The 13,101-nt window shown below is 40.7% G+C and overlaps 1 protein-coding gene across 2 annotated transcripts in view; it reads right to left on the bottom strand.

The window, feature by feature from the left end:
- MRRF (mitochondrial ribosome recycling factor) overlaps positions 1-13,101 on the bottom strand; it is a 62,198-nt gene that overhangs the window by 8,383 nt on the left and 40,714 nt on the right. For both annotated transcript variants that reach the window (XM_008056793.2, XM_021711720.1), the window contains exon 6: positions 3,388-3,547. In XM_008056793.2, the coding sequence (XP_008054984.1) occupies positions 3,388-3,547 (160 nt within the window). The remainder of the gene's footprint in view (positions 1-3,387; positions 3,548-13,101) is intronic.

Below are 13,101 nucleotides of genomic sequence, written 5' to 3' on the forward strand. Positions count from 1 at the left end.
TATACATTTTTTTGGCACCCCAGTGATATATATCACAAAAAAAAACACACACACCAAAAACTCCAGTTTGGTGCCTTCTGATGGGAAAAAAGAACAAAATGAAGTGTATACAAGGCTGTCTCCTGAATATTTTTCTACCCAAACTTTTAGCTGGATGACAATAAATGAAGTTATCAACAATATTAGTAAGAACTAACATTTAAATAATATCTTTGAGAAGACATCTATGATATATTGTGTAATATAAATAGTACGATTTTTTCTCTTAGAGAGATTACTTGAAAGTCCACACTAAAATGTTAACAATGATCTCTGAGTGATAAGATTTCAATTATTTTGTTCATTTTTTTTACTATTAAGCATGCATTATTTTAGTATCAGGAAAACTAATAAAGCTATTTTCAATTTGAAAAATAGTAATAATCAACAGTAAGAAGCACTGAAAAAAAATCAAATCTAATCTGAAGAAGATGGTGAAAAGCCAGTGCTAAAGAGTGAAGGCTTCCAACAAGGCCTTTGTCAAGTGGGTTTTATCAAGTGTGGGTTATTTGATCATTTTTCTTCTTTCAAGGAGTTGTGGGCTCTGGTCCCTGAGGCAGATGCCCTGACTTGCTGAGTGAGGAGTTTCTGGTAGGCCCTTGGAGGTCAATAGGCTTATCACCAGGAAGCAGTGAAAAGGCAGTGTTGAATGCAGAGATGAAATCCACAAGAAGCGAGTCCAGGTGGAGTCAGGGTCCAGACTGTTTAGAGGTTTAAGCAGTGCTCAGAAAAAGCTAGCCTAATCAATGAACCTCCTCTTTTAGCTGATGCAGGGAAAGAGAAGGGCAGAAAGATGGCAGGAGGCGAGTTCTGAGGGTTTAAATGTCAGGTGTACTAATGGTGCTTTCTAGCAGCCAAGGGTGTGGTGGCATATACCTGTAATCCCAGCTACTCAGAAGGCTGAGGTGCGAGGATCACTTGAATCTGATAGTTCAAGTCCAGCTTGGGTAACACAGTGAGACCTCATTTCAAATGAAATAAAATAGTACGTTCCTAGGCAAAGCTACTAAATCAGAAAGTGCAGGATCAGGGCCTATGAATCTACCTAAAATTCTCCCCCAAGAGATTTTGTTGCCGGCCTACAAAACTAGCAATCTAACTGCTGGTCCAGGAGAAAGGAAGCAGCTAGTAAACTGATGGCCTCCTCTAGGAGTTCCCCTAATGGCTCTTCTTGCCTCTCATTCCTTCCCTCTTCACTCCGTATCCAGCCCATACAACTGTTCAATATTCCTAAAATAATGCCTGTATTGTGGATGAGGAAGCTTTGGGGCCTATCAAGCCCTCTATATTACACTAAACATTACTAATTCTATCTCCTAAATACTGGTAAATTCATCCTCCTAGCTCACTTCCCACTAATACTACTCAGGTTCAAGCCACTGTCACTTCCTGGTTGGATTTCTGCAACAGCCTCCTGGTCCCCCTGCTTCCAGTCTTGCCCCCTACAATCTGTTCTCTACCTGGCCACCACAGTCATCTTCCATAAACAGAGATGTAATCTCCCCACTGTCTGAACAAAATTTTTCAGGAGTATTAACTATGAGAATCACTGGAGAAGCATTTAAAAATGTGAATTCCTGGGCTACACTCCAGACTGGGGCCTCAGATACCTGTTATTTTTATTATTATTATTATTTTTTTTGAGTTGGAGTCTCACTCTGTCGCCCAGACTGAGTGGGTTCTGGCGATCCTTCCGCCTCAGCCTTACAAGTAGCTGGAATTACAGGCATGCGCTATCACGCCCGGCTGACTTTTTGATTTTATTGTAGAGATGAGGTCTTGCTGCCCAAGCGGGTCTTGAACCCGCGAGCTCAGGCAATCCACACACCTCAGCCTCCCAAAGGCATGGGATTACAGGCTGAGCCACCGAGCCCAATATCTGTTATTTTTATAAGCTCCTAAAATGATTATGAAACTGTGGTAGATTAGATATTGTTCTGCACATATTCACTCCTTTCCCCAGATCTCCTCGAACATATATAATTCCTTGTACCCATGTGACTTGCTTTGGCCAGTGGGATGTAATAGGAGAAGGTGCTTAAAATTTGCTTGAGGCTGGGCTCAGTGGCTCAGCCTGTAATCCCAGCACTTTGGGAGGCCGAGGCAAGTAGATTTCCTGAACCCGCAGGTTCGAGACCAGCCTGGGCAACTTGGCAAGACCTCATTTCTACAATAAACCAAAAATTAGCTGGGCATGGTAGCATGCACCTATAGTTCCAGCTACTTGGAAGGCTGAGGAGGAATCGCCGGAAGGATTGCCAGTGCCCAGCAGGTTGAGGCTACAGTGGCTGGGAACCTGCCACTGCACTTTAGTCTGAGCAATAGAGTGAGACTCCAATTCCAAAAAAAAAAAAAAAAAAAATGTGCTTGAGTAGTTGGGCTTATGCTCTTGGCATCTGCTGTTACCATGAAAAGATGCCTTAGAGAAACCTAACTGCAGAAGATCGAAAGATATGTAAAACAGATTTGAACCCAATCCAAGACCTGGAGCCAAGCCCACTAAGTCAAGCCTAGAATAGCTATACCCCCAGCTGGCCCATGGAAATAAAAATGAGAAATAATGCTTTCACACTGTCAGTCATTGAGTTTTGGGATAGTTTGTTATGTAGCATCATGGTAGCTATAGATGACTGATACAGATGCACAGCCAATGTGGGAACTTCTGTACATGTTAAAGTTCAAACACTTTAATCTGTGACCATCTATGATCTATGATCTGGCCACTCTGTTTTATCTATTCACTCCATAGTCTCATCTTAGATTCGAGCCCCAGTGATCAAATGGAACAGCATTCTTTTACATCACCATACTTCTGCACAGGCAGTTATACCTTTCCCTGGTCTCTCACTGTTCTACTGTAGTAGCTCCTTTAAGACTTCTTCAAGTGCCACTCCACTCAGTACACTGAGAACATTAAGTACTTACTTCTCAGCAATCAGAAAACCAGACAGAAAGGCATTAGTGCACAGGCAATGAACTCAGTCTGCCAATGTTTGCATCCCATTTCTACCACTTACTAGCAGTATGACTTTGGGCAAGTTATTTAACTTCTGTGAACCTCAGTTTCCTCACTACCTACCTCATAGTTTTGTAGTGATGAGAATAAATGAAGTAATAAAGTGTTCAGCACAGAGCCTGGCACATAGTACAAGGTCAACATTATCTTAACCTCCTCCATGGAGCCCTGTCAGGGTCCAGCACAGGGCTGAACCCAGAATAGAGGATTAGTCAATGTTGATCATATGAATGAAAGAATAAGAAGCATTCTGTTTTGTCTTTACTTCAGACACGAGAAATGACTGCTTGGGTTAGATGCATAGACACTACTACATCTGCTGATAATAGTACCTGTTTCTCTATGAGCCTAATGGTATCCTCTGAGACCTTATCCTTTGATTTCTTCAGCGTATTCATTGCGTTGGTACGAACTCTACGTAAGGAGTCCTTGGCCTTGTTGGTGTTCTGTTTGGCCAGTTTCACCAGCATTTCCCTGTGCTCCCTGGTTACTCTGATAAAAGACAAAAAGACATTCAACAAGTTGTTTTATACATCAATTGCTAGCCAAAAATTTAACATCACTCTGTCAGTCAGTTCAGCAGCTATAACCTTACTCTCTGTGGGTTGATGATCTTCACATTCCTGGCACAGCCTATGGGCATGCTGAGGTCAAGTACAGTTCTTTGAAATACTCTTCCTAGAAGAGCCAGTAAGAGTTCTGCTTAAAAGCATGAGCCAGAAAGTCTAGGCAAACCTGGGGTCAGATCCTGGTCATGCCTCTTACGAGATGCATAACTATTTTCCTCTTCTCAGAGTTCCTGCCTATCTAATAGAGGTTATATCAGTCCCTGTCTTAAAGGGATGAAGATTAAATGAGATAATGAATGCAAATTATTTAGCACTGACCCTGGCACATTTTAAATGCTCAATAAAAGGAATCAATTATTAGCCATAACGCCACTCCTTTCTCTCCCAATTAAGAAAGCAATGCAAATGAATAATGATGCTATAAAAATAACATCATCTCTAAATCTCAAATCACTTAAAATAAATTTCAACTTTCAGAATCTGAACAATTATTTTAACAAATTACTTGTGAATACCCTCACAATTGACCAAGATATAACATAAGTCCCAATATAGTTAACTTCATAAAGCACCCATGTGTGTGTCTAGCACATTATAAATGCTTATGTCAGTTGTTTTTACTATTAACATCCTCATTATAACAACGAGCATATTGAGGGACTGAAACAAACCACTGGGATAAGTATTTTATACATCAGTCCTTACAACAACTATATGAGGCAGTTATTATTATTTCTATTTTACACTTACTCTCACAACAACCCATCAAAGTAGTCCAGCACATATCAGCGTCTGCTTAAAGGGTACAAGATGAAAGAGATAATGCATTTTCAAATTAGATGCTGATACCCTAATTTTCCAACGAGGAAATTGGGCTCACAGATGTTTCTTCTTCATGTACAGACTGAGTGTCTACTACCTATCAAAACCAGTGTTGGACACTGAGAGTACTGTGATGAACATGAAAGACTTCTGTCCTGCTCTAAAGGAGCTTAGCCAGGGAGAGAAACAAGGAAAGACACATTTACAGTAGAGTGTGAGAGGTGCTGTGGTAAAGAAAGTGGAGAAGTACAAGGTGCCACAAGAGTAGAGAAGAAGCTCAGCTAACTTGCCAGGAACTGAGTTTAGGGAGGGTGAGTAAAGGAAGACATTCCTGACAAAATTAAACCTCAATGTGGTACAGTCATTAGGTCTGTTCACTAGAATACTGGTTCTCAACCCTCCACACACATAGTAGAAATGCACTTTCCCAGCCGGGCTCAGTGGCTCAGCCTGTAATCCTGCGCCTTTGGGAGGCTGAGGTGAGTGGATTGCCTGAGCCCGTGGGTTCGAGACCCGCCTGGACAGCGAGACCTCATCTCTACAATAAATCAAAAAATCAGCTGGGCATGGTAGTGCATGCCTGTAATTCCGGCTACTTGGAAGGCTGAGGCAGAAGGATCGCCAGAACCCAGCAGGTTGAGGCTGCGGTGGCCGGGAGCGGCCACTGCACTCCAGTCTGGGCGACAGAGTGAGACTCCAACTCAAAAAAAAAAAGGAAATGCACTTTCCCACGCTTTCCAAAGTCAGGCTGTTATTACTCTCTTTGACTAATGAAGTGTGAGCAGAAATGATGGGTGTCACTTCAGGACAGTAGCTTTTGGAGACAATGTGTACTCTACTACATTTGTTTCCCTTGACTATAGTACAAGTCGAGACAGAACTTCCATGAGCTTGGATCTCAGAGTAATATGGTAAACTGCACCTATCATATAGCATGAACAAGAAATAAACTTTCCTTGTCATAAGCTAAAGAGATGTTGGGTTTACTTGTTACTGCAGCATAGCCCCTCCTATCCTACTAATACATCATACTATGTATGAAGAATGAGTCCAAGCTGCCAGTACTGGCATGCCAAGGGAGAATTTCCAGGAAGAGGAAAGAGCATATACATAAAGGCTTTAAGCTGCAAAATAGCCCATGTTTCATTTGAGGAATTGGTTGGAGCACAGATAATAAAGGAATGACAAGAAAAAAAAAAAAAAGAGGCTGGGAAGCCATATCATGGAGGGTCTTGTAGATACAAACCATATTTTAAAGATGAAGAAAATGAGGCCAAAAGTAGATTGTTATCTTATACAAAGTCAAACCCAAGCAAACTCAGGCTGATTTGGTCTTAATATGAAAAAAGCCAATGGTCTTAGTATGACAAAATTTCTCTGACCTCTGAGTCCTGAAATGAACATACTTACGCTTCTTATCCCTCAAATCAACATGGTTCTTACAAAAAAAGAACAATGCCAATCTCTGGGTACATGTTCAGTGAGGAATAGTGATGAACAACTGTTAAAGATTTAGTAGCATCTACCTGATATTTTCTCTGACAAGAAATTTGGGAACGGATAGTCTCTGAGGTGAACAGTTGTGTTACAAGTAAATTCTTCTGGATTCTGCTATTTGAAGGTATTCTCAAAATAAAAATGATTCCAATTACTACTATTATTAAACCCCTCTAGGCCAGGTAAGTACTTTAAGTATGTTACTTCACTGATCCATACAACTCTTCAAATTAGATGCTAATACTCCTATTTTCCAATGAGGAAATTGAGGTTCACAGATGTAAGTGACTTGTCCATAGACTGAGTGAGAAAATTGGGATTCAAATCAAGGTCTTTCTGGCACTACTCTGTGCTGCCTACCCCTTGTAATCTATTTCAAATAAATCATGTATTGCTATTACTTCTCCTTCCAGGCAGAAAGCTTTTCAAAGTTAGTAATATGAAGCTCAGGATTGAAAAGGACAAAACCACCATGTCAGGAGTTTAGGGATTTGGATCAGATCTTGTTACTTTTATGGTTTTTAATTCATTGAACAAAAATCATGCTGACATGTTTAGGTCTCTTTTTTGTTCTGCCAAAGCATATGTCAGTATAAGGAAGGAACAGGAAAATTAAAACTTGATCCACTGATTCAAAAAACTTAATCCTGCTGAAACACTAAGAGAGGCAGTAAATAAATGAATCTAAGTCTGAAAGAAACCTCTTAAATTTCTCCATAAGACCTTGCTGAAGTATTTCAATTTTGTATTTGTTATTTGTAATAGGTATCCTACTATTTAGAAAACCCTTAAAAAAGAAAAAATTTTATCTAATCAACTTTTTTCCCCTACTGCACTGTTATATTTTACATGGAGTGAAAAAAACATACAGTTTAAAAAACATAAAATGGAACTCAAAAAAAATCTCAAAAATAAAAGGCTATATAAAGAAAACAAAATCATAATATATTTAATTTGGCCTTAATAAAATGTATCCTTTTGTATTTATTAACGCAAATGTGACATTACCACAGTATTAGCACCAGACAGTTTCCACATGTATTAGTGGCCAATGCTTATCAACACTGTCAAAAATATTTCCATTTCAGGATGCAAATACAGAGGCAATAATCACGATACTACAAGGAAGTGGAGAGGGGAGTGCATTGAGGAAAGGGACATAAGGGAGGAGGGCAAGAGATACTGGGCACAGGAAGGGCTGAGAGGAAGCAAGGCAGATGTGTGCTGGTTCAGGAGGCTGAGCTGAATGGTAACTGAAACACAAGATCAGAAGTAGTCAGGGTGATGGCAAGACACTGGTTCTAAAGTCAGACAGACCTGTTTCATTCCCATAACATTCACTCAGAAACTGACTATCCTTGGGCAAGCTACTTAATGTCTCTGAGCCTCAGTTTCCTTATCTCTAAAATGAAGATTAAAAAAAAGATACCTTATGGGGTAACTGAGAAAAGCAGACACTACAGATATAAAGCACCAACAAAGGGAGCAGCATATAGTAGCCTTGAGTAAATGATAGTGTTTATGAATGTTTTAATCAAACACACTTAATTATTTCCTCATGAAACTAGAGCACATCTGTTTTAGAAAAGAAACATATTATATTATGGAAATATTTTCATTCTTTTCCAAACTAGTGATTAATACATCTGATAAACTCATCTTGTATTCATGGTGCTCTGTGAGTATACACTAAGGTCTGTATAGTAGGTTTGTGCACTCAGCTGGTTGGTTCCGAGCATTCACTCCAACTCCAACTCATCAAGCACTGCTAAACCCCCTGTGCTCTGTGCCAGATCCTGGACCAGGCTGAGGAACTCCAGAAAAAAGGCAGGTCTGGTTTAGCTTTTCCAGAGGCTCAGTCTAGTGGCAGAGACAGACTTGTTGGCCACTACTTAAAAAGATGACTACTCTGCTAGGACAGAAGGAAGACCTGCTGTAGGAAGACCATGCAGAAAACACAACTCTTCTGCTTTGAGATTTGGAAACTGCCTTAGGGATGGCACACTAACTTGGCAGCCACAGGAAAGAGGATTTTGGGAAAAAGTATAGTGGGAGAAGTAATGGTGGGAGAGCATGAGGCTGAAAAGGGTACATCATGGCCAAATGCATTCTGCAGGCCTGGAGTTTTCAAATTCTTCTTTAGCCACAAAACCTGACTTCAAAGAAAACTAAGGCAGAGGCCCCATTTATAAAACAGATAAAAAGAGCCCATTTCAGTTAATGAGAGGAAGGGCACTGGAGGAGTAGGTGGTGCTCTATCCCAGGATACAAAGCTAATAAGCTCAAACCCCTACTTCTAGGCCTGCCACCTACAGGCTGAGTGACCTTAAGCAAGCTATTTAAACTCTAAGCCTTGGTCTTCTCATCTGGAAACAGAAATTGAAAACAATATACACAACATCTCCTTTTCAGAGTTATTGTGAAATTTAGATGAAATAATAAACAAGAAGCATCCAGTACAAAGCCTAGTGAAGAATAAGCACTCAGAAAATGTTAAGCTGTCTTTGCTGTTGTTGTTGTTTGTGTTTAGGGTTCACCGGAAGCATCTTCAAATAAAGAACTTATTCATGAAAGTTTGTATCAACAGACAAAGGACAGGGCATAGATCTATGCTTCACCAAGACAACATTTTGAAATCTGACCAGTAATTTAACATCCCACATACATTTTAAAATCCAAATGCTCCATGTAGCATGTAGCCCTGAAATTTTCTCTTTGCAACATTCATTCATTCAACAACTATAGAGTTGTGGCAGGTACTACAGCAGAAAAAGAAGATAGCATTTAAACATACATAAGTTTACAGTCTGGCAAGGAAGGCAGTCATTAAACAAAAACATGCACAATTAATCAATAGATTTTACAGTTGTAATAAGCACTATAAAGATATACAAAGTTCTATGGAAATAATTAATGGGAGAAGGAAGTCTGATCAACCTTTTCTTGTGGGACCCTAGGAACTAAATGTAGAGATATTTAAACTAAGTGATATTTAACTTGAGTAAGAAAGGAGAGAATGGTGGAAGATTCTCACCAGAGAGAAAGCATGTGTGAAGGATCCAGTTCTTGGAGGATGACAAAAGGCTAGAGTAGAGAAGGCAGCGGGTAAAGACTCTCCCAAATGAGAAGGTTGGAGAGATGGGCAAGGGCAAGACTACACAAGCCCTTCAATGTCACAATGAATCTTAGCAGACCCATTGAAAGATGGATAGATAAACAAAATATGGTATACAGACATAACGGAATATTACTCAGTCTCAAAAAGGCATGAGATTCTGACACACACTATCATATAGATGAACCTTAAAAATATTACACTAAGTGAAATAATCCAGACTAAAACAGACAAATATTATATGATTCTACTTATACAAAGTTCTGAGAGTTGTGAAATTCATACAGAAAGTCAAATAGTAGTTAATAGGGAACAGTGGAAGAGGGAAGTAGGAAGCTGTTTAATGGGTATAGAGTTTCCATTTTGCAGAATGAAAAGCATTCAGGAGACTGGTTGCACACCAATGTGAATGTACTTAATGACACTGAACTATACACTTAAAAATGATTAAAATGATACATTTTTAAATGTATATTTTACCACAATTTTTTTAAAGTTAAAAGAAAAAAAGAATCCTAGTAGACTGTTCTTAAGAACAACATGGAACACTACAGAAGAGCTAGGGGTGAGGGGCTGAGGAAATTTGATCAGATTTGTATTTTGTGTACATAGCAATGTATAAACCAGATCTAAGCACATGCAAAAGTCTGCCCAAAAGCCTCTAGGAAAGTTGATGAGGAGCTCAGGACTTACCCTGTTGGCTGGGTGAGGAAGCCTTTTCCGCTAGGGTCAGAGAGCCTACCAGCATAAGGTAGGGGTTTGGCTGAGTTGGCAGGGTCACACTTTGTTTGCACAAACTCCACCAGGCAGATCTTCCAGTAACATCCTGGATGGGGGCCTTCCTGCAAAATTCCTTGAGCATGTTCCCATGAACAATACACAGAGGGCAAGACCCACTGGTAACTCACACAAAAGAGAATCCCACTGACTAAAATGATACTTCCTATTGCTTCAATGAGAATGGGATACATGTACAAAGCTATACACCAGGTGTATACCAGAGGAAAGCATGCTCAGTTCATGCCATGACAGAAAAAATGAGTTATATTGTGACAGACACTTGACTTCAGAAGGCTCTTTGGTCACTTAAAGGGGCCTTAAATGCAGAAAGGACATGCTTTTAAGCCAAGAAAACCTAAGCTGGAATCCCAGGTTGGCCCCTTGCTAGCTTCAGAACTTTGTTTTTTTGGTATTTTTTGAGTTGGAGTCTCACTCTGCTGCCCAGACTGGAGTGCAGTGGCTGCTCCAGGCCAACGAAGCCTCAACCTGCTGGGCTCTGGCAATCCTTCCGCCTCAACCTTCCAGTAGCTGGAACTACGGGCGCGTGCTACCATGCCCGGCTAATTTTTTGATTGATTGTAGAGATGAGGTCTCGCCAAGTTGCCCAGGCGGGTCTCAAACCCACGGGCTCAGGCAATCCACTTACCTCAGCCTCCCAAAGGCGTGGGATTACAGACTGAGCCACCAAGCCCGGCTGGAACTTTGAATATGCTACTCAACTTCTCCAAACTCAGTTTTCTCTTGTATAAAATGGGAGTAAGAATATTACTAAGAAAGTGGAAGCAAGGATTAAATAAAATAATGGAAGGCAAGGGCTTGGCACACTGTCAGTACGTATGCACTGAAGGAGATCAATACCGGGTGGCAGCATTATTGCTCTTGTGGCAGAATCTCTAGAATCTGAAGACAACAGGATGTGAATAGCAAGGGAGAAAATGTTCAAAAAGAATACAGTCACTTGGAGCTTGGGCTATTGAAAGGACAGTAAGCAGAGAGGGACAAAATAGGAAAAGAGGACAGCAGCAGGCAGTGGGGGATATGAGTTCTGCTTCAGCAGCTGTGGGGAGCAGGCTGAAGAAGGAAGCTGTATTTCCAAGGAATGGCACATCAAAACACAATGCTGACAGTTCAATTGAGAGAAACCTTGCCACCTCCTCACTGGGCTTCTGGGACTCCCCCAAAAGGAGCATGAGCTTTCAATCAGCAGCAGACACATGCCCTACTTTATTATTTGCTGGTGGGAGCTGCCCAGTGCCTTGGGGCCACTGACCCTGAAGGAAATGTTTTTGTTTGTGCAGCCCAACCAGATTTCCTATGTTTCTAGGTATACCACCCCCGTCCTATCCCACTGGCCTGTCTTACACACATAAACGTTTCATAAGGACATCAGACCATCTGTAGGCATACTTTCAGCTCAAGGAAAGCATACATTTTGGAAGAACTTCCACCACTAGCAGTAATTTTAGTTCTCTCTGGAGATATAACTGGTCACCTGCTTCCAAAGGACTGTCCTGTGACTAAAGCCTGGTAAAACCAGACGCATCATCCTGAAATACAGGCAAGCATGACAGAATGAAAAAGTGGGTTGAGGTCAGAAGCCACGGCTCCACATTCCCAGTTGAGTGGACTTAAGTTACTCGTCTTTTCCTTCCCTGTCACCCCAGAAGGATGGAAATCCAAGTCCTGGGATAAGCAGACATAACTCTTGCCTCAGTTCCAACATACATGAAAAAGAGCACAGGTTTGGTAGTCAAAGCAGACCTGATTTCCAATCTCAGCTCTGTCACTTATTAGCTGAGTAACTATGGACCTTTAACTTTTCCTCTCTGAATTGCAAGAAGGCTCTCTAGTGAAGTACTTAAGTCTTTGAAGTCAGACTGGCAGAGTTTAAGGTTCCAGATCTACCATGTCTTAGCTATGTGACACTGGTGAGTAATTTTACCTCTTTGCCTCAGTTTTCCCATCTGTCAAATGTATATACCATTTAATCACTTGCCTCTGTTCCCATTCTGTCCCTCTGATGACAACTTAATTGTTATGAGGATTAAACAAGTTAATAAATGTGCTGGTACATGGTAATGTGCTCAGTAAGATTATCTGTAATTATTTCCTCAACTGCCAAATGGGGGAGGGGCAAAAATATCACTTTTCTTCCATAGTATTATGAGCAAATGAAAGATGATGGCTTAAAAAACTCGGCATACGTAGGCAGTGAAGTTGTCAATAACATCAGTAATAAAAATCATGTTGATGTTTCCTACTGAGAGAGAGCACAGCATAGTGGCTACAAGTCCAGACTCTGGAGAAAGACTACCTGTTCTTTCACTTAACTATGTAACACTGGGCATAAAGAATCCCATTCCTCTGTGTCTTAGTTTCTTCATCTGTAAAATAGGAATAATAACATACTAACCTCAAAAGACTATTAATGAATATGTTAGCTAATTTACAAATAGCACCTAGAAAAGCAGTGGGCACACAGTGAATGTTCACATTCATTTACTCCATAAACATTGACTGTATTATTGCATATACTTACTATGGGCTAAGCCCTGTTCCCAGGGCTAGGAATACAGCAATGAACAAAACTGACAAAGCTCTTCCTCTCTCCTTTCAAAGCGTTCACATTCTAGTGAAGGAGAGGATATAAACAGGTAAAATGACACACAGAGTTGTGAAGAAAATAAAGCAAGAGAAGGCAGTAAGAAGGGACCTTATTATTATCACAGTAAGGGCCTGTATATATTTGCCTAGTCTTCTGGCCCCAGTGTCATCTGCTCCGCTTCAATACTAATAATAATAACTTATCATCATACACAAAAATTAACTCTAAGTGGATCCAAAACCTAAACACAAAACCTCAAACCATAAGAATCTTAGAAAATGCAGAAGACACCCTAATGGAAATTGGAACTGGCAACCAATTCCTGATCAAAACCCTAAGTGCCCATACCATAAGAAATAAGATAGACAAGTGGGATCACATCAAACTGACAAGTTTCTGCAAAGGAAAAGAAACCACAAGGAGAGCAGGGAGACAGCCCAAAGAATGGGAAAAAATATTTGCCAACTGTATATCTGACAAAGGCCTAACATCTAGAAGCTACACTGAAGTCAAACGCGCCAAAAGGAAAAAAATAGCCCCATTCAAAAGTGGGCAAAAGGCCAGGCTCGGTGGCTCAGCCTGTAATCCCGTGTTTTGAGAGGCCGAGGTGAGTGGATTGCCTGAGCCCACGGGTTCAAGACCCGCCTGGGCAACTTGG

The sequence above is a fragment of the Carlito syrichta genome, unplaced genomic scaffold (assembly GCF_000164805.1).
Source record: "Carlito syrichta isolate Samal-C Ts95f unplaced genomic scaffold, Tarsius_syrichta-2.0.1 Scaffold302529, whole genome shotgun sequence".
In the NCBI taxonomy this organism is placed as follows: Eukaryota; Metazoa; Chordata; class Mammalia; order Primates; family Tarsiidae; genus Carlito; species Carlito syrichta.